Below are 26925 nucleotides of genomic sequence, written 5' to 3'. Positions count from 1 at the left end.
AAAAAACTATTTCACTACTTCTAGCCCAAGTTGTCATTCGCCAAAATCCCAAACACCTCTCCTCCTACTCTCGTTTTCGGCCACTCCGAAGTCGCTCTTTCATTCAAAAGTATCCCAAGTTTGTCAGAGATCTTTGTCGCAATTTCAAGGTAAAAAAATTCAATGTGAAAATCGAGCTCAAAATTAGCTGATTATTTAAATGCATTTATTTTTTGCGTCAACTGGGTTGCGTTGCTTGAATTTGATTCCTGATTATTGCTGGTTTCGTTTTGTTCTTGGTTTACTCTTAAGGCCTTTTGACCTTGATTGCTGAAACTCTGTTGCTTCAAATTCTCTACTAGTTTTTCCCTATTTATGGTTTTGTATGGCCTTTGCTAGTTTGGGTTTGTAATGCTTGAATTTGATTCCTGATTATTGCTGGTTTCGTTTTGTTCTTGGTTTACTCTTAAGGCCCTTTGACCTTGATTGCTGAAACTCTGTTGCTTCAAATTCTCTACTAGTTTTTCCCTATTTATGGTTTTGTATGGCCTTTGCTAGTTTGGGTTTGTAATGCTTTTGTTTGGTTTGGTTGCTTTAGAGACTTGGGAAAACAATAGACACTGAAGAGTTTCCTTATTAGATTTTTGGGTTCAGTGTGGTTTGATGGGAGTGGGAGTGACCCTTGTTGAGCCCAACTGGTAGGGCTGGTTTTGATGGGGTCAGTGAGGCTGGTTTCAGTTAGTCTGGGTTTTTTCTCAATAAGAACAACTCTGATCAAATAAACAATCAAAATATCCACGAATGAATAGTCTTGTGTAATACACAACAACATCATTATCCCATATCAAAATACTTAAATTAGTGGGGGAGAAAAAAAAAAACCCAATTGTTATTTAGCATAGAATCCACAAAATTTAATCAATTACATAACATTATCCCATATTTTAAAGCGAAAAATACAAGCCCAAAAGCAAAAGGGATGCTGGTGGAGTGTTGCTCCGATGAGGCGTGATTGTGAAATTGAGAGAGGCTGTCAAGAGAGAGAGCCCAAGAAAATCATATTTAGGTTACAATCTAAACAATGTCGGAGCATGCAATTATCGTGTTCCCGGGGCACTGAATAATTACTCCTAGTAGTCTCTATCCATTCTCATGAGAGAAGGAACTGCCATTTGAGCTAGAGCTCATTGCCATAGTGTATTTACAAATACTTCCAAAATTTAGTTTGTGGATCACCGGATCATATTTAGGTTACTTTCCATGACCTTATTTTTACTTGGTGTTTATTTAGAAAGCTATACTTTTTGTTGCTCTTGCTCATAAGGATTAATTAATTAATTTAAAGGGAAAAGTGTAGGCTTTAATCTTTTATGGACTTTTTAGTTTTTACAACACTCTTAACTCTAGTCTATATATGTCAAACGTGAAGGTGACCATGATTTGGATCAGTCCAGATTTTGTTTCTAAACTATATCATTAGAATTCCTAATTCTGTAAGGGAAGCAAAATGTAAATCATGGTTTGCCATCAACTAAATGAATACATATTCAGACAATTTTTCCATCTATTCTAAGTTTATAAATTCAGCTTACGAAAATGAAAATTGAAACCTTTTTTTTTTTGTATGGGTGCTGGATCTGGATGACATCTGTTTACATAGTTTGCTCTAATTTTATTTTACAAATATTTAGGGTACTAGCTCGACTATGTCTATGACTATTTTGTGACCTGATTTGAAGATCATTCAAATTGACAAGGTATTAGTTATATGGGACATAAATGCCTTACTGAATGACCTTGAGGGGTTGATTTGATTATCAAAGAATTTTATAATTTTGGTTTACACTATTTATTTATTAGTATAATGTTGGTTTACATTTATTGCCACGCTTCTTTTAGTTAGTTGTTAAAATCATGTAAGGATAGTTTTGAATAACTTTACATCCTTCTTTGGGTTTATGATAAGAGTTTGATAATTTCTATAGTACAAATGCTGAAAGATTTATTTCCAAACCACTTTACTTGATGAGCATCATCGCTATTCTGCCCTGATCTCTTGGTGCACATTAGTCACCTGGAAATTTAATATGCAACACCATAATTTTGCTCTGAAATCTTAATGGTCTGATGCTTCTACTGTCACTGATTTGCATGTGGAGAGTAATATTATAGATTTAAAAGTCATGACTGCTTTGTGTAACAATCTATTTGTTCTTCCTTTTTCATGTAAGATGATTGATTTATTCAATCATCAGTTTATTTACCCAAATGAAAAGAGCACACAGCTTTTGAGATTGTGTCTCACAGTTTTTAGTATCCACATATCAAATGGTTCGTGGATACAAACCTGAAGAAACCATTCTTGTAACTGAGTTTTTATTTTTTTATTTTTAGGGGGGGGTTGTTGGGGGGGAGGGGATTTACATTTTAAACCTATCATTTAAGAAGTTTAACAAATTAAGCCCTATAGATTTAAGAAGAACAAATTAGACCCTGAGGTTTTAAATAGTAGCAAGTTTAATATCAGTCCATTTAAGTGGACTGCCTTTGTGTTTGCGTTTAATATACTGAGGTTTCAATTTGTTACCTTTACAAACCTCAGGGTTTAATTTGTTGCTTTTGAAACCTTACAAACCTCAGGGTTTAATTTGTTGCTTTTGAAACCTGAGGTTTCAAAAAGTAACAAATTAAACCTCACTCCCATTTAAGTGGACCATCATTGTGTTTGGGGTTTAACATGAGCTGAGTGTTTGATTTGTTACTTTTGAAACTTAAGATTTAATTTGATACTCCCCCTAAACAATAGGTTTTGAATTTAAACTTTCCCTGTTTTAATTTTTACTTTGGCTTTACCAATTAAAACATATATTTTGACACTCATGTCGTAATTTTTTCTTACACCGTTCTAAAGCTTTATTGTTCTTTTAATTGAACTTCTGTTTTGGACTTTTTTGTTTCAGTGTGATATCAAATGTCTCGGAGGTATGATAGCCGCACGACGATCTTCTCCCCTGAAGGTCGTCTCTACCAAGTTGAGTATGCAATGGAGGCCATTGGAAATGCCGGAACTGCAATTGGGATTTTATCAAAGGATGGAGTTGTCTTGATTGGTGAAAAGAAGGTCACTTCCAAACTCCTTCAAACCTCAACATCAACTGAGAAGATGTATAAGATTGATGACCATGTATCATGTGCTGTCGCTGGAATAATGTCGGATGCCAATATCCTAATCAACACAGCTAGAGTCCAAGCCCAACGTTACACTTATGCTTACCAAGAACCAATGCCTGTTGAACAGCTTGTCCAATCTCTCTGTGATACCAAACAAGGTTACACACAATTTGGTGGGCTTCGTCCATTTGGTGTTTCATTTCTGTTTGCCGGCTGGGACAAAAATTTTGGCTTCCAGCTTTACATGAGTGACCCAAGTGGAAACTATGGTGGTTGGAAAGCTGCAGCAATTGGAGCAAACAACCAGGCAGCTCAATCAATGCTCAAGCAGGATTACAAGGATGAAATCACAAGAGAAGAAGCAGTTGAGCTAGCACTGAAAGTGCTCAGCAAGACAATGGACAGCACAAGTCTCACCTCAGATAAGCTGGAATTGGCTGAGGTATTCCTCTTGCCTTCAGGAAAAGTCAAGTACCAGGTTTGCTCACCAGAGTCCCTGAGCAAGCTCTTAGTGAAGTTGGGAATGACCCAACCTGCTGCCGAGGCCTCCTAAGCTTTTCTGGTTTTGTTTAAATATGAGTTCTGGGACTAATGGGCTCATATTTCTGTTTCAAATTGTATGCTTCATTGCATATAACTTTGCAAAACCAGATTATGAATTTTATTTCTTGCAAAATTGCTCCCTTATTTAATCATCTTGTGAACAATTATATATATGCGTGATGTAAAGCTTAGTTTAAAAGAAGCTTTACTGGAAAAGAATTACCAAATGCATTCATGTAGCCTTCCAGGCTTCAGCTGTGAAAAAAAAATAATGTTTTACTCCTACTAAAACATTGAGAATTTATTCCTCTTTTTAAAAAGTGGAAGCAAGGGCTGCCTATGCAGATAGAAATCACACAAATACACAATAATAGTTCATCCCCAGGAGCTTCAACCTTCAATCTCATGGCTCTACTGGAAAATGAATTACCATAACATGTCAAATCAATACTAGTAATAGCTGGGCAACAAGCAAGAGTCTTGTAGCTCACTTGGCACCTCCAGTTTCAAATCCTCCCATCCCCAATTATTGAATTATCAATTTTTTTTTTTTTTTTGAGCATCAAGACTGAAATTTCATTAATTCAAAATAGAAGGTATTACATCAAGCCATGGAGCACCAAAGGCTCAACATCATTAGGAACTTCCTCAAGCCAGGCTTGATAAACTTCAAATTCTCTAGACTTACGAGGTAAAGTATGAGCAACCCTTTTACCCGACCATTTAACATGTGAAAAAATCACACTTCACATGTCCTGAAGGAGCTAAGCAAGGATTATTTTTATCTGCAGAAAAGAAATAATTGTGGCTGGGTCCCCTTGGAAGACCACATCTGAAACACCAATTTCCTGGGCAAAGAGAAGAGCACGGCTCGGCAACAAGCTAAGGCTTCAACCTCTTCAAACGTGTAAACCTTATCGGGAACTTCTTTCCACAAACAATTAAAGTAAGGTGGATTTGAGCAGCCCGGTCCAACATTTTGAGCCGATTCAAGCAACAACCTGTATGCACTTCTTACCGAGTAGGTGGTACTTCAATTTGGCTCACGCACCAGTATTATACATGTCCTATATTCTACACTGGATACCTCTTTTAATACCATATATATGTATATATATATATATTTTTTTTTTTTGTACTTATCATTTGACAATTTACCAAAAGTGTAAAAAAAATTTGTGTCTACTTTCTCTTAGGCCTTCCTAGTTGCGTTCCAACCCCCACCAAAGAAAAAAAAGAAAAAAGAAAAAAAAAAGCACGTTGTGGCGAGCCCATGTGAGGCGTTGTGTTAGGGTAACAAAATTGTGAATTTTATTGTTAAAAAAGAAGAGGCAAAAAAAAGCCATAGAAGGGGATGGTTTCCGTTTGCTGTGGGTATTTGGCAGCCAAAGGGGATACTGGAAGGCAAGGGAGGCATCAGGCATGGCATCAACGCCAGTTGAGGTACTCTCTTGTTTCCTTGCTTCTTTGTTATCCTATTTGCTTTGATTTTAACATTATTTGCCCTGAAGTTTGGGTTTTTTTTTTTTTTTTTTTTTTGGGGGGATTTTACATATTAAAGTTTTAGATTTTGGATTTTTCCTCTGAAGTTATATTCAATTTGCATAAGAGCCCCCTCATTCATATTTTCCATTCATATTTTATAATGATGACTTGACATCATTTTATTGGATGAACTAAACAGACGTGACACTTACGTAAAATATGGACAAAAGGGTTGCTAATTTAAATTGAATATAACTTAAGGAGTTAAAATCCAAATTCTGAAATTTTAACGTGTAAAATCCGACATGTATGATTCACCAATATTATGATCAAACTTCAAAAGATAAAATGAAACCTTGTCAGATTAGGTTAAATTGCCAAGGTAACAAGTATATTGTTCTTTAGATGCTTTATGTTGTAATGAGGACAATCTCCTTGGAGTTTTAGACTGTGCTTGTAAGAGGGATTGTCCATCTGTTCTGGTTTGAGTTTATATATATATATATATATGTAAGGACACAAAAATCAAGTGGCCCAAACCCACTTAGAATAGTGAAGTTTGTGCAACCCGGCTAGGCCCAAATCAATAGATATTTGTAAAGAGAGTGGGGTAAAACAAGGGGGGGGGGGGGGCTTAGCCCAAGGATAAAAACAGAGAAAGAATAACCAGTGGTCAAAGTTTGTGTATATGAGAGGCTCTTTACAAGTTTGCCCGAGGACGAAGGTATTGCACTAGATGATACATTGTTCACTTTCCTTCTCTCAATGTTCTTGATCTAATTTCCGCCCTTAGAATATTTTTCTTTGGATCCCTTTATCTGGAAGTTCCCTTTCTTTTTATACTCCCTAGCCCATCGCATCTTGGCCCTTCATCTCCACTTACCTAGACTCTCCTTATAACACTTGTCCCCTTAAACTTCTATTGAAGGTGGTAGAATGAGCTACTTAGCTGTGACTTCCACTGTTCAAGTCACTTCCTCATCAATGCAGCTGATAAAGCTGTTGGCAATCATTTAATGTGGAGGTAGTAGGTGAGCTTTTATTGGAAACTTCTTTTACCTACCATGATTCTTTCTCTAAATCCCATCCTCCTCATTCGGACTTCCCAGAAGTCTTTTGTCTCTTTTCCTCCTATCCTCATGTAGATTCCCTCTTCAGGTTCACAATTCCTTTACAGTAACAACAACAGCTCGTTGTACCCTTCCTTGGGCCCCCACAATATATATATATATATATATTGCAGTTTATCCAAAAAAAAAAAAATGTTAAGAGTTATCCACTATTCACATGTATAATATGGCTGCTCTCCTTGATGTGATCTACATAAGTTAGACATTTTTCATTAGAATACTATTATTGAAATGAAATTTATATAATTTTATTTGACTAACTTATATAAGTGTATGCAACTTAAGAATCTAAAGAACAATATACTTGTTAAGTGTGAATCTGAACTTTTCATACTTTTCCATGATCTTAAAAAATGCTATAAGATTCATAAAACTGGTCCATCCATTTGCAAAATGAATAAGCACAAAATAATGAAATGATATAAAAAGCAAGACCTTGTCTTATTGCAGACACCAACTTACAATTTATCACCTGTAGTGCTTTAGCAGACCAAGCTTGTGGTAAAACTCAATGAACACATGTCTAAGTTGTTTTTTAAATCTGCTCCTCTCTAATAAAACTCAAATCCTCTTCTTTGGAATCCTTGGAAACACCTTTTATGGTTGAAATTGGAGATTCGAGCGTATTGTTAACCTTCATGTGTTCAAGAATTTCTAGAGGATCTTTGTAGTCCTTGTTCACTTTCTCTATGTGATAACTACCACAATTGGTGGTGCTAGCTCAATTGACTTCTGGACCAGCAGTATACTCTTCTTGAAGTTCTTGTTGATGATCATCATTCTTAATCTACTTCAGGTGTCAGACCCACATAAACCCTTCCTGCATAATCGGGACACAAACATATATATTCAATAGATACTACTAGCAGATTCTTATATTTGTAAGGGAAAAGTTAACGAATGCCCTAAGGGCATTAATTTAAGAAATATTTTTAGAAGTTTTTTTATGGGAAAAGAAAAAAACAACTGATTTTTTTTTTACATCTTTTTATATTTTCCATCAAAATTGTATCAAAATTTTCTTAAAATAACCCATTAACAAATGCCTTAAGGGCACCCGTTAACCAGACCCTATTGGTAAATAAGCTACTTTTTGCCTCGAAACCTGCTCTTGAGGAGCTTACGTATAGTTTATCCAGTATAAGAACCTAAATGCCTATTACTTAGCTCTTGTCCTGCAAACAAAGAAGGTGAACTTGTATTCCTACTGCTTCTTCAAATGAAGAAGCTGAACTTGTATTTCCTTTGCCTGTTTGAAGTTGCAATTTTGTGGGTCTGTAATACTTTGGTGTTAAAACTAAACTTGAATTTTCTTTCAAGCAGATGAGATTGATTTTTCAGGTTTTTAAAAACACTTAAGGACTGTTGTGCTAGAATGATGGGCCATGCTTAAATATGCTTTTTTATGCTTAAAGAGATACTAATTAGCAATTTCTTGCCTGAAAGAAATCACACTTCACTAAAAAAGTAAAATCTTTGTAGAGCACTTTTCTCCTTTGGATTATTCTAGTGTAGGTGGGAAAAATGTAGAGATCATGCAATCAAGTGAGGCCTCAAATAACTAAATCTCAAAATAATTTAACAGTAAGACGATGTGGTTCTACTCTTTCTAAAGAGTTCTTTTTTTTTTTGATAAGTAAGAATGTTATATATACGAAAGGCTACTCTATGCATGAAGAACATAGAGCAAACCTAGAAAATACAAGAAAAAGAAACCAAAGAAAAAACAAAAAAGAAAGCCTATCAGCATATTAATTACAAAGAGCAAGAGAGCTAAGAAAAGAAGGGAGAGAATCACTAGTCGTGAGTCCCCATGCCCGAGACCAATCAAATAGAGTTCCACTAAAAGAAGCAAGCAGCTGATCACCAGAACTATCCAAATCCTCAAAAGTCCGCCTATTCCGTTCCTTCCAAATACACCACAGAATGCACAACGGAACTAAATTCCAAATCTGAGAACAATGTCGGCACATTATACACCAGTCCACAAAAACCAATTTCCTCAATCTCAAGTTATCACCTGTTAGGATCTTATTCCAAGCTACACACCAAACAAAAAAGGAAACTCGCCTAGGGGCCTTTACTTTCCATATAGCTTTCCAAGGAAAGACAATTGAAGGACAATTGAACTCTTTCTAAAGAGTTCTTAAGTGAATGGGTTTTTTTTTTACATGGAGAAACTGTGCTGCAAACCCTTCAAATTACCTGGGGAATCTCAATGCCTTGTATTGTTGATTTGCTGCTATCAAGATTTGGATGCTTACAATGGTTGTTCTGATTATCCTAAATAATGATATTTTGGATTACTTTTCACTTAGAAATCTAAGTGAGTTTCCAGGATTTCTCAAGTCATCACAATAGCAGCAAAACCTGGAGTGTTGTTTGCTTTGTCTTTTGTGGATATCACTAGGATTCTTTTTAAATTTTTATTTTATTCTATTTTATTATATTGTCTTTTTGCAGGTTCAAAAAGTTTTGCATATGATGTTTGCGTTCTACTGCAAATCAAGAGGAATCTTGAGAGATTCTTCTTATCATGGAAAAAAAAAGTTTTTAATGTATGGTAGGTGTGCTATCATATGTATATTTTTTTTAAGTTTATTTGAGAATTTATATTATTTATCTTGTTTACTTTTTTAAATTTCAGGTACTTCAAGTGGTGTCCATAATTCATCATGGAAACCAAGTCAAAAGCACCTATATACAGTAAATACAAATGCTGCAGTGCAGAGGTACCGAGCAAACTTGGGAAAAAAATTGGGCGGCACGGGATTTGTAGTCCGTGATCAGGATTACTACCCGATTTGTTGTGGGTCGTCATGGACTATCAATGACAATGAAGAAGTTCTTGACTTAGATGTGAAGGCTGCATATAGATGGGGAAAGTTGATTATTGATAGGTATAAGTTAAATGACTTTAATATTCAAATGGATTCAAATTACATTCCTGCTAAACTCAGTCGGAATAAGAAATACAAAGAGACTAAAGTTGACCAAACTTTGAAGATGATTAGATCCAAGATGCTTGAGGAAAAGGATTGCAACATTGAGTTTGAGTGGATTAGTAGTCATATCAACACAGTGGCTGATTCTTTTGCAAAATTAGGATGTGACATCCACTTTGCAAAGGAAAATGGAGGTGACTTAACGAGAGTTCTACCTTCACATGAGTTTTATGATTTGACGGACTACCCTAAATGGAGTGAGGATGATGAATATGGATTTTCGGAGTTTTTTGATGAGTCGACGTACGTAACTTGGGATGGGGAAACCGGATATCCAGTTGGTTTTAAAGAAGTTTTGTTCAATAGTTTTAGGAACAAAATTATTATTCCAACTGATACATCGGGAGATGCTACTACCATCACATTTCCAGAATTCAATATTGCCGACCCAATTGGAAAACAAATTTTGGAAAACGTTGATGGTAAATTTTGTGAACTTTTTTTAAGATTCTTTTTTAGAATTTTTGTTTATATAAAATGGTTGCATAATGTTTAAACTTTTTTTTTTTTTTGGGGGTTGAACTTCCTGTTATAGTCTTGGCAAGCCTCATTACAAATAAGGAGATTTCGAGGTTGATAATTCAATTTTGGTGCAAGGACGAAGATAATCCAAGAGAAGAAGTTTTAGGTTTATATTTATTTTAAGTTATAATGATATCTTGTACTCACCCAAAATCATATATCGCTTGGCTGAACATTTGTTTTGTTTTATTACAGTGGATGTTAATCATCTACACAAAGAGAAAGAGAAGAATCCAGTGAACGATTTGTAAGTATCATCTTATATATACAAATATATATATATATATAAATTATTTTTTTATTTTTTTATACAGGTACAAACTGATATTTATTTTTTAAATCTTAATGATTTTATATATGTACATTATTTATTTATTTATTTATTTATTTTTTCAAATTATAGGGTGTGCTTAAATTATATGCTCAGTATACGAAGAGCACAGACAAGGTAAGTTTTTATTAAGTGATTTTTTAAGAAAATAATAATAAAACAGCATAGTAATTAAATGTTTTTCATGCAGATAAATTCTGACATCAAACACTCAGTATTGAACCCAATAGTTGAGTTTCATAGGAGGTGGAAGTATTTTGGTTCTGTCGCCTATCAAATCACGGTAATGTTTTTTAATTTGTTGGAAAATTTAAATTTTTTTACATGATATTAGATTAATATTTTTCTCATTTTGTAGATAACCACTCAGTTGCCAGAATCAGAAGATGACCTTCATCGGTTTGAAGCATACAAAGAGAAGTTACATGACCTACCTATTGTGGGTGATCAAGACAGTAGATACGTCACTCATATAAGCACAATAGGTGAAAATAGGGAGAATCTTTATGCATTGCTGGCCACAATTCGTGTTTCCGGTCAAAAAAAAATAGAATTCATGTTGCTGGGGAGTCTAAATAATGGAACTAAAAGTTGAAATCTTGTTTTTGCATTTGTATGGTTTTTAACTTTTTATATTTTGTTTTTGTCTACATAGAGGAATTGAAAGTTATAACTTAAAAGTTATTGGAGACTTCAGGATTTCTTGTAATTAGGACTATAGTATTTGATTTCAGATACTGTGAATGTGCATGGAAAAATTCAAAGCTCTCTCTATAATAACACAGGTACTGTGTGTATCAGAAAAGTTGATACACATGTGCATCATTCTGCATGCATGAACCAGAAGCGTCTCCTACGCTTCATCAAGTCAAAGCTAAGAAAAAAAACCTGATGAGATAGAAACTGTTCTGTCTTCCCCTCCAAAATGTTCGTTTTTGGAAGCCGGGCATATCTCTAGTTTCAACCAACATTAGTTGCACCAACCATATGCGGTGCTGTTTTGATATGTCTTATAAACTCTCTTCCTTTTCAATTTCACTTTGTTGATGCTTCTTAATTACAATCTATAACTACATTGGATAGGTTGTCATATTTAGAGATGGAAATATGACTCTTAAGGAGGTTTTTGAGAGCCTGGACTTGGCAGGGTATGCATTATTATAGTTCTCTTGATTTCTATTTGCTAGAAGAAAGCCTCTCTCTTTCTCTCCATGTCTATATGTGTTTTTGCATGTGTCCTTGTTTGTCTAACCGAAGGAAATTGCAATCCAGGTATGATCTGAATGTTGATTTGTTGGGTGTCCATGCCGATAAAAGCACATTCCATGGATTTGACAATTTTAACCTTAAGTACAATCCTTGCGGACATAGTAGACTCAGAGAGATATTCTTAAAGCAGGAAAACCTTATCAAAGGTTTGCTTTATAATAACTGTTTTAAACCTGCTTGTTGCCTGCATGTTCTTTAATGATTGCAAACTGGAATGAGAATTAATTGCTTTTGGAGAAACATTTTTGGAATTAGTACCAGCTTTATGTTTTTTTCATTATTTCTGCCCTTTGTAATTGATTTATCTTCTTTATTGTAAGTTCCAAAGTTTGGAAAAACATCACGCAAACATGAATGCATTACTTAGAACCGTAGACTTTCTTATACCAGAATCTAACATATACGTTTATGATTATCAGACGTGTTATGTGTGCCTAATCTGGTTTTACAATATTTTCTAGGTAAATTAATTTAAATGGGTGAGGCATTTTTGAAACTGAAATATGGTTGGTAAGGAAATGGAATTAATGTGTGTTAGCATTGTTGACTAATGTAAGAAAAGCTTTTTGGTGGACGAGATGAGTTTGAATAATCATGCTTAGCAGAGTGTTATCTTAATCACTTGGGTTGGCTAGATGAATATTTTCTTGCCATTTTTACTTAAAGCCATTTGCTTTTAGGTCTTAAATCCTCTTGGTCCTCCCCCTTATTGTTTTTTCATTTTTTTGGTGTTTCCTTTTAATTAATTTGTATCAAATCACTGCAATATAGGGTGGGTACATACGTTGAGCCTAATTCTATATACAGAGTGATGCTTTAAAATTGACATTTCATATTTTGCAAATTTAGAGTCATTATGTAATGGTTTTATTCTTTTTATCTTCTGTTTTACTTTATCTGTATTTAAATTGAACTGATTTTTATTCTTTGCCCTTAAGATGATTAGGCAAGACTTTAGCCAGTATCTTATAGACACTGTTCACTAAGCTAACCGGCCTAAAATCTGTAACTTCAACAGCTTCTGCCTTTTTCGGAATCAAAGTCACAAAGATGCATTTGAACTTTTCTCAAAAACACAATTGGTGTGGAATTCAGAGAAAAAGTGAATGATATCACCTTTAACCTCAGACCACCAAAGCTTGGAAAAAGGCAAAAGAGAAACCATCCGGCCTAGGCACTTTATCCCAATCCATGTCTCGGAGAGCCAGAAGGATCTCTTCCTTCTCAAACTGTCACTCCAAGTGAGCTGCACTAGCTCTATCGATGGAATTGAAAGGCATCCTATCTAATTTTGGTCACCATGCTTCCGTTCCTGATACAGATCCTTATAGAATTGCCCCACAATTTCCTTAATCACATCTTGATCATTGGTGATTGTAGGGAATTAACCTGAAATTCCCAACCTATGGAAACAAAAAATAGAGAAAACGCGCGCCAAAGAAAACAATCACTCGCACAAGACATTATTTATGTGGTTTAGCAATTTGCCTACGTCCATAGAGTTGTAAGAATTTCACTATTATCAGGAAAAAATACAGAGTACGGCTACAGTATTTTCACTCTCTCAAAAACGGGCCAAAAACAGTTTCTATATCCTGCGCACATGATTCACAATGGGCTACAAAACCGGCCAAAAATTGCCTATCAACCCAAGCCTCCGCTCCATGGACTAAGCCTCAGAAAATCTCCCATTAAAAACCACGCAACATTATTCGGGTCAAGTCAGTACGTCAACCGGATAAAAAAAAAAAATAGGCTCCACATTTCAGCTTTTAACACCAGACATCTAACCAACACTTCTTCTCCATCCCAATATTCCACCCACCAAAAAATCTCTCTTGGCTCCCTTACTCCACTTTTCACACTCCCTTCCCACCCCTTTGGTCTCGCCTCTTCTTAATATCTCAACCTTTTTTTCTCCATCACCACACTGACTATCCCCATTATGATCACACTCCTATTCTCACCTATAACCCCACCACCCAACAAACTCTCACTCTTCCCTTTGATCCCCCACTCCCTACTGCAACCACAACTACTTGGAATGTTAGGACCCATTTTGGCTTCAACCCTTCAACCAAACACCACAAAATCCTTTGTGTTAAATGGACTGATCCTGTCAAAATAACTAATTACTTTTTCATTTTTCCATAAAAAAAATTTCTAAAATAGTTTACTAATATGTGCCCTAAAGGCACATGTTAGTAAATCCTCTTAAATAAAGGCTAAGGTTTATAAAAAAATAATAATCTTATCATGTTTTGGCAAAAAAGTTGATACAGTGAACATTGTGACGTCAAATCAAATTTGCAGTCTTGCAGAATAACATATGTTAGTATTAGTAAGTGTAGAAATTGCCCCTTTTGCATTTAACTTTTGTGAATTAACTAATTGGTATAGTTACCAAAAACAAAAAAATATACCCGAGAAGAATCAACAGTGGAAGGAACTGAACAACAATTAAGGCTGTGTTTGGTTCCCGTAAAATATTTTCTGGGAAAGGAAAATATTTTCAAGTGTTTGGTTGCATTATGAAAATTGTTTTAGAAAATATTTTCATGTGTTTGGTAACATTCTAAAAATGCTATTTTCCACCACCACCCACGCAAAACCCATCACCACAGAACAAGAAAACCACCAAAACACCACCACCCATACCACCACAACAACAACAAAAATCAAAATCACACAGAAATAAAATCACACACAGAGAGAGATCGATTCATGGGTTTCCGGCGAAGTCGAAGGCTCTGGGTCGCCCGTGAAGTCGAAGGCTCTGGGTTAAAGATCGATAGGTCGAAGGCGATGGGTCCGGGTTGAAGGCTCTGGATTCGTGGCGATGGGTCAAGGTCAAAGGTCGAAGGTAATGGGTCTGGGTTAAAGGTCGAAGGCGAGGGGTTCGTGGGTTCGTGGTGATGGGTTTGGGTCGAAGGTCGAAGGCGTTGGGTCTAAGTTGAAGGTTGACGGCTCTGGATTCGTGGCTCGAAGGCTCTGGGTCGTCGGCGATGGGCTCTCTCTCACCGTCGCGTGGAGGGGTGCTCGTGCGGTTGCTCTGGGCTTGGGGCAGCAGTTTGAGCTCGCGGCTCGTGCTCTCTCTCTCTCTCTCTCTCTCTTTGTGCTTTCTCTCTGTTTTTCGAAAAATGATATTTGAAGGTAAAATAAAAATGAAAGTGATTTTCACCTTGACTCACTATCAACTGAAAATCATTTCCAGAAAATTTATTTTCCATGCGTAACCAAACACCCGCATTTACAGAAAAGCATTTTCGGAAGTGGTTTTCACCCGAAACAAACACAGCCTAAAAATGAAAAGAAAAAGGCTGATTGATGTGATTTAATTTGATATATCATAGTGTTTCTAGGGTAGTCAACATTCAGTATTCTTATCCCAATATTCTTTTTGATTTACAATAGAATGCAAACATCGTAAGTTTTGCTCAATGTGCATATACTTGTATATATGAATGTGGCAAAATGTGTGATTGGTGTGTGTATATTTGTATATATGAATGTAACACAATGTGTTGTTAGTGTTTATATATTTATGTATATGAATGTGGCAAAAAATGTGGTCAGTATACATACTTGTATGTATAAATGTGACAAAAGTATGATAGTATGCATATACTTCTATCCATGAATGTGTCAAAAAATGAAGTCAATGTGCATACATTTATGCATATAAATGTGACAAAAATTATGGTTATTATGCATATACTTCATGTGATTAATTGTATGGAGAATGAAGATGGTAAAAATAAAATGGTTGGGTGGCTGTCTTGCATGGAAGCCAACAGATAATATATATATATATATATATGTGTGTGTGTGTGTGTGTGTGTATCATAAAAAATAAAAAATAAAAACAATTGCCCATTTTGCATTTAACTTTTGTGAATTAGTTAATTGGTATAGTTAATAAAAAATAAAAATAAAAAGTACCCGAGAAGAATCAGCAGTGGAAGGAACTGAACAACAATTAAAAATGAAAAGAAAAAGGCTGATTGATGTGATTTAATTTGATATATCAGGATGTTTCTAGGGTAGTCAACATTTAGTATTCTTATCCTAATATTCTTTTTAATTTGCAATAGAATGCAAACATCACAAGTTTTGCTCAATGTTCATATATTTGTATATATGAATGTAGCAAAAAATGTGGTCAGTGTGCATACTTGTATGTATAAATGTGACAAAAATATGATAGTGTGCGTATATTTCTATTTATGAATGTGTCAAAAAATGAAGTCAATGTGCATATACTTGTACGTATAAATGTAACAAAAATTATGGTTAGTGTACATATACTTCGTGTGATTGATTGTATGGGGAATGAAGATGGTAAAAATAAAATGGTCGGGTGATTGTCTTGCATGGAAGCCAAAAGATAATATATATATATATATATATATATATCTGTGTGTGTGTATGTATGTATGGATGTATATCATAAAAAAACAATTGCCCCTTTTGCATTTAATTTTTGTGAATTAGTTAATTGGTATAGTTACCAAAAATTTTAAAAAAAAAAATACCCAAAAAGAATTAGTAGTGGAAGGAATTGAACAACAATTAAAGACAAAAAGAAAAAGCCTGATTGATGTGATTTAATTTGACATATCAGGGTGTTTCTAGGGTAGTCAACATTCAGTATTCTTATCCCAATATTCTTTTTTATTTGCAATAGATGCAAACATCACAAGTTTTACTCAATGTGCATATACTTGTATATTTGATTGTGGCAAAATATGTAGTTAGTGTGTGTATATTTGTATACATGAATGTGACATAATGTTTTGTTAGTGGTCATATATTTGTGTATATGAATGTGGCAAAAAATGTGGATAGTGTACATACTTGTATATATAAATGTGACAAAAGTATAATAGTGTACATATACTTCTATCTATGAATGTGTCAAAAAATGAAGTAAATGTACATATACTTGTATGTATAAATGTGACAAAAATTATGGTTAGTGTGCATATACTTCATGTGATTGATTGTATAGGGAATGGAGATGGTAAAAATAAAATGGTCGGGTGGTTGTCTTGCATGGAAGCCAACAGATAATATATATATATATATATATGCATATTATTAAAAAACAATTGGCCATTTAACTTTTGCGAATTAGTTAATTGGTATAGTTACCAAAAACGCAAAAAAAGAAAAAAAAAAAAAAAATATATATATATATATATGCATATTATTAAAAAACAATTGCCCATTTAACTTTTGCGAATTAGTTAATTGGTATAGTTACCAAAAACGCAAAAAAAGAAAAAAAGAAGAAGAAGAAGAAGTACTCGAGAAAAATCAACAGTGGAAGGAACTGAACAACAATTAAAAACTAAAAGAAAAATACTGATTGATGTGATTTAATTTGATATATCAGGGTGTTTCTAGGATAGTTAACATTCAGTAATCTTATTCCAATATTCTTTTTGATTTGCAATAAAATGTAAACATCACAAGTTTTGCTTAACATGCATATACTTGTATATATGAATGTGGCAAAATGTGTGGTTGGTGTGTGTATATTTGTATATATGAATGTGGTACAATGTGTTGTTAGTGTTCATATATTTGAATTGATGAATGTGACAAAAAATGTGGTCAGTGTGTATACTTGTATGTATAAATGTGATAAAAGTATGATAGTGTGCATATACTTCTCTATGAATGTGTCAAAAAATGAAGTCAATGTGCATATATTTGTATGTATAAATGTGAAAGAAATTATGGTTAGTGTGCATATACTTCATGTGATTGATTGTATGAGGAATGGAGATGGTAAAAATAAAATGATTGAGTCATGTGCTATCAAATAGTTTTAATTCACACACGCCGACATTTCGTTGAAGTCAAAATTCTTGACCAATCAAACCTAGGGGTATTTTCGTACAAAAACTATGCGGGTTTTGTTTTTTTTGCTAAATTGTTTTCCATTTGTTTGTTGGACATCTATATATGTCATTTACAAGTATTCAAACAAAACCGCTGATAGTGGATTCAGGTCAAAATTATTGACCAATTTGACCAAGGGGCATTTTCGTACGAAATTGGTACGAGTTTTTCTCTTTTCTTTATAAAGAATTTTGCTTTTCTTTCTTGCACCTCTTCATGTGCTATTAAAAAATTTAAGGGGCGAGAGGGAAAGAAAACAAGAAGCGTGCGAGGGAAAGAAAGAAAAGACTAGCCTAGTGGTAGTGTACTTGCGGGCAGGGGTCTGATGGTTTTATGAGGATGGGAAATACTGACAGTCTGACGCATGGGGAAGAGAGTTTGTTTGGGGAAAGAGTCTGAGTCTGAGTCTGAGTTCGAGTCTCAGAGTAGAGAGCCAAAGAAAAAATGAAATTCGAAATTTCAGTGAGAGAGAGAGAGTGTTGAGATTGAGATAGAGAGGGAATTAGATTTTTCGGAGTGAAATAAAGTTCTCGTGGGTGGCGTGGCCTTCCTACTATTAATTAAAAGGAAGCAGCCTCTCTTTCTGTTGCCGGTCAGCCTCAAAATGTAATGGCTAGCTCAGATAAGAGTACTTCAAGCTATTCAAATAGATCTAGTCCAGAGTAGTGGTGTGTTGCTGGGTCGATACTTCAAGTTCTGTCCCCCGACACAGCTTGCTTGGAAGCCATGGCAAGCTTTTATCCTGATTGTACTGGTTCTTGGCAAGCATTAAGAAGTTTTTTTTTTTTTTTTTTTTGCTAAATAATTTTCCATTTGTTTGTTGGACATCTATATATGCTATTTACAAGTATTCATGCAAAACCGCCAATAGTGGATTCTGGTCAAAATTCTTGACCAATAGTGTGTACTATACTTTTTAAACTGTTCTTGTAGATATCTCAAATGCAACAAGGGCTTGACAAAACAAAACCCCAATCTTTCACGTGGATTCATCAATAACCTCCTCGTGAACAAATATAAATGTTCATTTGACATCAAGCCACTAGTTTTAGAGACCAACCTCGTTGCTTTACTCACTTGAAACACCTCATCCTCAAAAGTAGTGATACAAGGTTGAATATGAAGGCACGTGTCTGTAGAAATATTTTTCTTATATCTCAAGATCAATAATATCAAACTCAAAGTTTGGGTAGAAATTACGTTTTTGGCTAGTTATTCACCAGGCCTTAATCGCTTAGAAAATGTGGTGAAAAGTGACCTTCGGTCACTGTTTTTTCAATAACTTTGAACAACAAGGAATTAATAGACGTGAGAGTAATGCATTAGAAAGTAGACATTCAAAGCTTGAATTTGAACACAAATTTTTAAACTTTTTGATAAAAATCATGAGGGTTATTGCCGTTTAAATATGGCCCATTGAGTTACCCTAAATACGAATTAGCATTATGTACCGATAGAAGGGCGTAAAAAGGAAGTCTAACATATTAGACATATACCTTGAGAACAATCCTCACAAATCAAGTTTTGGGTAAAAAATACTTTGGTAGCTAGTTATTCGCGAGACTTAATCGCCTTGAAAATATGTCGGAAAGTGACCTTTGGTCATAGTTTCGACAAAAACCATTGAACCGAATGTAATTTTTAAATGCGGGCTAACTGTTTTAGAGAGTAGACATTATGCGTTTGTATTTGAACTCAAATTTTGAATTCTTTCGCCAAAAAGTACAATTTCATGCGAATAGAGGGGTATGAAAATGGATTTGTATGGTTTTTTCCTCAAATTTGGCACTAAAAAATTAGACGTTTACCTTGAGAATAGTCCACACAAAATCAAGTTTTGGGAAAAAAATATTTCAGGGGCCAGTTATTTACGAGACTTAATCTCCTTGAAAAGATGCCGAAAAGTGACCTTTGAACATATTTTTGAGAATAGTCGCTGAACCGCTTGGAATTTTAAGACGCAGGCTGCATGTTTTATAAAATACCATTCTTCTGCCAAATTGAAGTATATTTAGTGTTCAAATCAAAATCACATTACCACAATTCCAATCAACAAATCAGAGGATCAATCTTTTGTAATTTCAGAGAATTGCACCACACAATCATCAATACAAATTTGCATTTGTGAAACTATTTTACTTGTTTGGCTTATTTCGAATCGAGAAATTTAGTCGTCCACATATTCTGGCACGCCCGGTGGGACATATCTACCTCTCATCTCATTCTCCTTCAAAGAAAGAAATCTTCATCATCTTGCTATCAACTTCAATGGCTACTAGCAAGGACATTCAAGCTTCAACAATAGCTACTTCAACTAAACTTGGTACGACTACCACCAACAATTACATTGATGTTCAAAGAAAGAAATTCTTGGATGGAAGCCAACAGATAAATATATATATATATATATCATAAAAAACAAAATCTTCTAGAAAAGAAAAAACTTAAAGTTTTTTGTTTTTTAAAATCCATTTATTCCACACGAATGGGCTCGTTCGGCTTCACACAAGGCCTGCAAAACCCTATGCAAATCTGAGTCTGTGTTCTATTCTAAGCTCTGTTCAAGAACGATGTGGATGTGACTTTAATTAGGTTTTGCATTGCACAAGAAAATAATTATGATTAAAAAAATGCAAAGAAATACCTTTATTGTTGTTGAAATCCTAGTAGAGAGACAAAAGCGTTTGGGCACCAAGGTCATTGAAAATTTGAAATAGATGATTGATGTATTATTTATTTTTACACGATAGTTTTGTGAGTTGCATGCATTAAAATATGGTCTATTGTTGCATAGTTTTTTGCGACAAATGAGAATAAGATCAAGGACAAGGGAAAGAAAGCATAAAAGGTGGCTATGAGAATGGATAGACTATCAGATGATTGAAAGCCTCCTATGCAATAACAAATAATAAAATTCTGGTCAGTGTGTATGCTTTGTTTGTTGTTAAGTTATGATCGTAATTTCTTATTCTTTTTGTTTTATTTAATTTTTATTTTTGTTGATTTAAAAAAAAAAATTCAAAAGTTGCTGCAATTATATATAATTGTTTTCATCAACCTTGAAATAAAAGTGTGATAATCAATGGTTCATATTTACCAAAGTTACATATATTTACACTAATCTCATACACAACAAGGTGATTGTTGGCTTGTGTGTTTTGTTTATTTTGTGTAACTTTTCAACATTTCTTCTACATAGGTAATGGTTTGGTGGTTGATATATATGTTGATATCGTATTTTGTCTGGTTCTAAATTTTGGATTGAAATCTTAGTCTAAAATTAAATGATTTCATGATTTTAACAGTTAGACCCCTTTTTTTGTTGACTTTTTAATTAATTTTTATACAATTGACTAAATTTTGTTGAGCTCTAATTGAAATCTAACTATGAGATTAGATAAATTTTGATACATCAGGGTGTTTTTAGGGTAGTTTCAAGAATAGAATTATTATTCTAATTGATATATCAAGGTGTTTCTCAAGTAGTCAACATTCAGTATTTTTATCCCAATATTCTTTTTTATTTGCAATAGAATGCAAACATCAAAAACTTTGCTCAATGTGCATATACTTGTATATATGAATGTGGCAGAATGTGTAGTTGGTGTGTGTATATTTGTATATATGAATGTGGCAAAAAATGTGGTCAGTTTGCATAATTGTATGTATAAATGTGACAAAAGCATGATAGTGTGCATATACTTGTATCTATGAATGTGTAAAAAAATGAAGTTAATGTGCATATACTTGTACGTATAAATGTGACAAAAATTATGGTTAGTGTGCATATACTTCTATATATAAATGTGTCAAAAAATATGATCAATATGCAAATCATGACCCAACAAACAACAAAACACTCAATGCCATAGTCATATATACAAGTATATGCACATTGGCCACACTTTTTGTCACATTCATATATACAAGTATATGCACACTAATCACACATTTTATCATATTCACATTCGTTTATTGCGCTTATTCCTAAGAAATATAAAGCCTCCAACATTAGAGATTTTAGACCGATAAGTCTACTAAGTAGTGTTTATAAGATGTCGGCTAAGGTCTTGGTATACCGATTGAGAGGGGTGCAATATGGTCTCATTTCTGAATCTCAAAATGCATTTGTGGCAGATCGTCAGATTTTGGATCAATCTTGGCTACCAATGAGTGTGTTGTTAGTTGTATTCGTAGTAAGATACCTAAGGTAATTTGTAAATTGGATATAGAAAAAGCCTATGATCATGTAAATTAAGAAGCCTTGCTTTACTTGTTGGAAAGGATGGGTTTTGGAGTTAAATGTCGACAATAGATCCATACTTGTATATCTACTGTCCAGTTTTCGGTTTTAGTTAATAGCTCTCCAGCTGGTTTCTTTCCTAACTCAAGAGGTTTAGGGCAAGGAGATCCTTTAAGTCTTATGCTCTTCCTTCTAGTGATGGAAGTATTTTCTAGGATGCTTAGGTATATGGAGGAGGTTGGTATTATAATGGGTTTTAAAGTGCATGGCGTGGGAGGTGATTAGTTATGCGTATCTTACCCATTATTTGCAAATGAACTCATTTTGTTCTGTGAACAGTTTCTTCATATTAGGAAGTTACAAAGGGATTTTCTTTGGGGTGGTTTGGCTGATGAACATAAATTTTATCTGGTAGCAGTGGCAGAGCCAGAAATTTAGGTCGAGGGGGCAAGATTAAAAGACAAGGTTGGAAGTAAAAAATTAATCTAAAAAATTAATTAATATTAATAACAAAATAAGTAAACAACTATATGATAATTGTCATATAGAATATGTGGGGCCAGAAAATCAAATAGCCCCCGCCCGCTCCAAACCAGGCCCAAGGGCCCGCGCTGAGGACGCGTGAGGGGTCCGAGGATGGAAGCACGAGAGCTGACCCCCGAGGAACTTATCCGAGGAGTGCCCTCCCTCAGGCGTCCGAGACCTTGGGAGAACACAAGGGCCACCCCATCAAAAGAGATTTCTTTTGCTGTCTGAGGAGGAGAGGGCCCAATGCCACACGTTGGTAACGGAAGTATGGAGAAGGGGCAAGCCCTGGGCAAACTGTCACCTCAGCATTGAATACGCTCACCTAACCCTCCTGGCCGCATTAATGGGGATGTAACCCCTTGACAGGGCAACATCGATCAGGGTGAGCTACTGGAGCACGGATATGATCTCTGATGGGACGGACGGTCATAAGAGAGGCCAATAGATGATCAACATGAGGAGGAAGAGGGGGATATATAAGAAATATGAGCTAAGTGTTAGAGGGAGGGAGATGGTTCGAGAATGCGAGTTTAGGAAGGGATAACCTCCTTGGTCGAGGAGCATCCCTCAGTTGTAAATCAGTCTTAGTATCTTCTAATAAAAAGAAAGTAGTTTATGCTTCGTTAAGGCTAGCAAGCGCCTAAACCTTCGATCCATTCTCTACAAATTCATTGTTCTGGGTTCGTTGGGCCTTCGACCCACATCTTTTGAGTTTGGGCTACTAAAACGGTCCTTACAGAATCTAACATAAAATGTAAACTTTAATTAATTTTTTCACACCTAACTTATTTTACTCAATTGCCCTCGACGATTTTTCATATTTTGAAACCGCTGCATGATTTCTTCACACTCAATAGTCTTGAATATATCTTTCTCAATATATGTGACTAAGCAATCATTTATCCACTGATGTCCTATTCGATTGTGTAATCAATTTTTAATTATGTTCATTGCTGAAAAAGCTCTTCAACAGTAGCTGTTGCAATTGGTAAGATCAATGCCAAAGTCACTAATGAGTAAACCAATGAATATGAAATATTCTTTTTCATTTCTACCATCTTTTCAGCAAGCTGTCCAATTCCTTTAAGTGCTGAAAACTCTTCAGTAGATCGCATGTCATAGATGTATATCTCAAGTTGGTTATCCAAGAAAGAAATTTGAACTGTTGAAAAATCACTTGGATAAAACTGAGAAAGTCGAATCAATTTCTCCTTGATGAATGCTGAAAATAAGTTCTCTGGGTTCAAACACGCAACACAAAGTATAGAGCATAAAAAAATTCTACAGGCGACTTTGTCTAGTCCATCAAGTTTACTAAGTGGGACCCATTGATTTTATATATAGAATTGTACTACTACTAGGAGTAGAAGTCTTCTACTACTAGGAAAGTTGGAAAGGTAATATGAATTCACTTAATTGAGATTTTTTTTTTTTGTCTTTTGTATAGGGGGGTAAATATGGTATTTCAGGTCATTATTAGTTAAAAGATTTGAAAGTTGCCCCCCTCGCCCCCCCTCCCTCAGCCCCTGTTTGGTAGGGTGGGATAAGGTGTGTTATCCTTTTTTGGGTGGTGGGTTGGGGATTAGGAAAATTACTATCTTTAATAAAGCTCTTTTGGGTAAGTGGTTGTGGCGTTATGGGGTTGAGGAGACAAGATTATGGAGGCGTGTGAGATGAAGTCTCTAGGGGCCTTTACTCATACATTGGAGTTGCTGAGTCCTCCTATTAAAGGTAGAGATAAGATGAGGTGGTGTTTTGGGTTAAAGGGGGATTTTTGATATGAAATCCTTTTATGGTGCATTGAGGGATCAAGCTCTATTGCATTTCCTTGGAAGAGTTTTTAGGGTGTGAAGGCTCCACGTCGTGTATCGTTTTTTGTTTGGATAGCTACATGGGAGAGAATTCTCATAACAGATCATTTGAGGGAAAGGGGCTGCATTATTATGGATTGGTGTTGTTTGTGTAAATGCAATGGGGAGAGTGTGGATCATTTGCTTCTACACTGTGGTAAGGTTTTTCGGTTATAGAGCTTTGCCTTTAGATCTTTTGGTGTTTCTTGGGTTCTACCTAAACAATTATTAACTTACTAGCCGGTTGGAGAAATTGGTTGGGGAAGCATACTTCAAATATTTATAATTTTGTATCACATTGTGTGATGTGGATTATTTGGAGGGAGAGAAATAAACGCATATTTGAAGATTTGAGGCTTTTTGGAAATAAACTCTTTGAGTTGTTTGCGACCACTTTGCTTGATTAGTCTCGTGCGTGGGGTTTTACTTCTTCGAAATTCATTCCGTTGTTTTTAGATTCACTTTTTTCTTGTACATAAGTTGTTTTATTTCCTTTGTTGCTTGTACATGTTTCCTTCATTTACTTCATCTCTTTGATGGAGTAGCTTCTTTTTAATACAAAATTTTCTTACCTTTCAAAAAAACAAAAAAAAAATTAATATATACAAGTTGAAGGTTGGTTTTAAAATATTAGGGAATCAAATTTTTGTCAAATGTCAATTTCATTGTCAACTTTTTTATTTTCACCATGAATATAAGATTGTGTTTTAAATACAATAATTTGACATGTATAATTGGACTATATGCAAGAGCCTTGTGGCTTAATTGACATTTCCTAGTATTTCCAATTGAGATATCTAGGTTCTATTTGGTTTAGTAATATCTCGGTTTTCATAACTCAGTTTTCAAAACTCATAATTCAAACCCAAAACTCATAACTCAGTTCTCAAACCTCATCTTCACTCAAAAATTGCAAAACACATGTTTGGACTTAATTCTCAGTTACATATCTCTACAACTTTTCCCCAAAATCGTGGACCCCACCACTAACACTACCTAGTGTTGCTACTATTGCTACTCGCGTCTCTCCATCTTTATCTCTCTATCTTCTCCCTCCCTTTAACCTACAGCCATTCACTGACGCCATCAACCACTACCAATCCACCACCACTAACCTAGCCACTAGCCACCATCAACCACTACAAATCGATCCACCACCACAAACCCATCAACCATCGATAAAACCCATTCATTAACAAAACTCAGCAACCATCAACGAAACCCATTTATCAACCATCGACAAAATCAAAACCCATTCATCAAAATAAAAATAAAACACAGCACCGTAACAAAATCACGACGACAAAATCAAAACCCAGCACCGGCGATCATGGTCTCGTGGTTTTCCTTTTCTGGGTCATTGGCTTCAAATGGTTCAAATTCGTAACCGGCATGGCCACACCGGAGCCAGGGAGTACTAGTACTAAGCAAAAGCGTCAGAAGCTAGAAGGCTATTACACGGCGTCGTTTTCTCGTGACTGCAAGAACGTCGTAGAGACCTCTTTTACGAACGATGAGAAGAAAGAACGCCTGGTAGTAGAAAACAAGAGGCTCAAGACCAAAGGGATCTCGAATTCGAATGATGGTTGTGCTTCGACTTCAGTTTTGAGTGAGTACTCGAAATTCGGTGTGGTGGTGGCAGAACTGGGCTGAACCAGAGAAAGGAAGAAAGAAAGAACCAGACAAAGGAAGAAATAAAGAAAAAACAGAGAGAGAGAGAGAGAGAGAGAGAGAGAGAGAGAGAGAGAGAGAAACCAGAGAAAGAAAGAAAAAGAAAAAAGTGGGAGAAGAAAGAGAGAGGATAAAGTAAGAGAAAGGTAATGCTGTCAACACATATAGGCCCCACAGATGTCAAAAATTTACAATCTTGCCATATGTATCTCAGAAACTGAAAAGACCAAATTTGGTGTTTTCGGTTTTCATCACTCTCACTCAAAATTTTTGAGTTTGAGTGATGAAAACAAGATTAGTAAATCAAGCCAAACAAAAAAAATTATGTGGATCCCACGTTTTTTCATCATTGAGTTATGAGTTTCCAGTGATATATCTCAAAATTGGCCTAAACCAAATAGGCTCCTAGTATTCAAATCCTCAATCTCTCATTGTAACTATCAAATTATTAAAAAAAAAAGTATAATTGAACTATGGACTTTATCTCACTTTAAGGTTTTGTACATGGGATGAAATGATAGTGGTTTCATGAGTTTTCTCCTTTTCTGTGACCACTCTCTCATTTAGTGATTTAGAGTATTTTGTTGAAGATTGAAACTTAAAGTATCGAAGTACCTACTTAAGCTTAATAATATTGTAGCTTCTAACTCACTTTCTCAAACAAACAATTTCTCTAATTATTCTATAATATTGACTTAAAAGCATAAAACATAAAGGAATAACAAGAAGAAGAAGAAATGCTAATGACTGTAATTGAAATTGTAAGTTGTAATACTATTTGTTTCTAGGTCTAAATGAGTTTCAATTGACTAAGATGATGGATGTGGTCCATAGATAAGAAGGAAGGACATTGTGAGTTTCATAGTTCCCTTGAAGATCTATTATGATAGTTTTTAGGTATGGATTGTGTCTGGTTTTCTTTGGCTTCAATTTGCAATAGGGTTATAAATTCCATGTTGTCAACTCTACCTCAAAAAAATCTTGCAAAGAATTTGGTTTCTTACTCTATTTTTTTCATCTTCTAGATGTTTATATTTGCCACAATAACCTTTTGAAAAACTTAGAACTCCTTTTAGAATTGTTTAAGAATAAACCCCTTGCACTACATGTATTGTAATCTTAGTTATGATTATAGTTTTGTACTATTATGTTTTACTAGTGTATAATCCATGTATATGCACAGTACAATTAAAAAAAAAAAAAAAACAATTACACACATGTATATATATGGATTCAGATTATACTTTCTCTCTCTTTTATTATAATTTGTTATTTTAATTTCTTTTAG

The 26925-nt window shown here is 34.8% G+C and overlaps 3 protein-coding genes and 1 long non-coding RNA gene across 5 annotated transcripts; all 4 read left to right on the top strand.

The window, feature by feature from the left end:
• LOC112000704 (proteasome subunit alpha type-4) lies at positions 1-3842 on the top strand. The gene is made up of 2 exons (XM_024032868.2): positions 1-149; positions 2940-3842. Exon 2 carries the CDS (start codon positions 2951-2953, stop codon positions 3701-3703), a length of 753 nt encoding a protein of 250 aa, XP_023888636.1. The 5' UTR covers positions 1-149; positions 2940-2950; the 3' UTR covers positions 3704-3842.
• A 126-nt stretch (positions 3843-3968) lies between these two features.
• LOC112000571 (uncharacterized) lies at positions 3969-10153 on the top strand. Of its 2 annotated transcripts, none has more exons than XM_065780908.1 (7): positions 3969-4384; positions 4485-4696; positions 4890-5136; positions 8772-8871; positions 8956-9735; positions 9849-9941; positions 10031-10153. In XM_065780908.1, exons 3-7 carry the CDS (start codon positions 5116-5118, stop codon positions 10084-10086), a joined length of 1050 nt encoding a protein of 349 aa, XP_065636980.1. In that variant the 5' UTR covers positions 3969-4384; positions 4485-4696; positions 4890-5115; the 3' UTR covers positions 10087-10153. The 2 variants fall into 2 exon arrangements, with proteins under 2 accessions (XP_065636980.1, XP_065636979.1); XM_065780907.1 differs by having other exon boundaries at positions 4485-4714.
• An 83-nt stretch (positions 10154-10236) lies between these two features.
• Positions 10237-10932, top strand: LOC136070665 (uncharacterized). Its single transcript, XR_010631892.1, has 3 exons — positions 10237-10283; positions 10357-10449; positions 10525-10932. It is a non-coding gene; the product is annotated as an uncharacterized LOC136070665 (long non-coding RNA).
• A 10468-nt stretch (positions 10933-21400) lies between these two features.
• LOC136070658 (uncharacterized) lies at positions 21401-22026 on the top strand. The gene is made up of 3 exons (XM_065780892.1): positions 21401-21541; positions 21688-21825; positions 21928-22026. Exons 1-3 carry the CDS (start codon positions 21401-21403, stop codon positions 22024-22026), a joined length of 378 nt encoding a protein of 125 aa, XP_065636964.1.
• The last annotated feature ends 4899 nt before the right edge of the window (positions 22027-26925 follow it).

This window comes from Quercus suber, unplaced genomic scaffold, assembly GCF_002906115.3.
Source record: "Quercus suber isolate HL8 unplaced genomic scaffold, Cork oak 2.0 scaffold_250, whole genome shotgun sequence".
Taxonomy (NCBI): Eukaryota; Viridiplantae; Streptophyta; class Magnoliopsida; order Fagales; family Fagaceae; genus Quercus; species Quercus suber.
The sequence above is the reverse complement of the archived record's forward strand: the minus strand, read 5'-3'. Positions and strand labels throughout refer to the sequence as shown.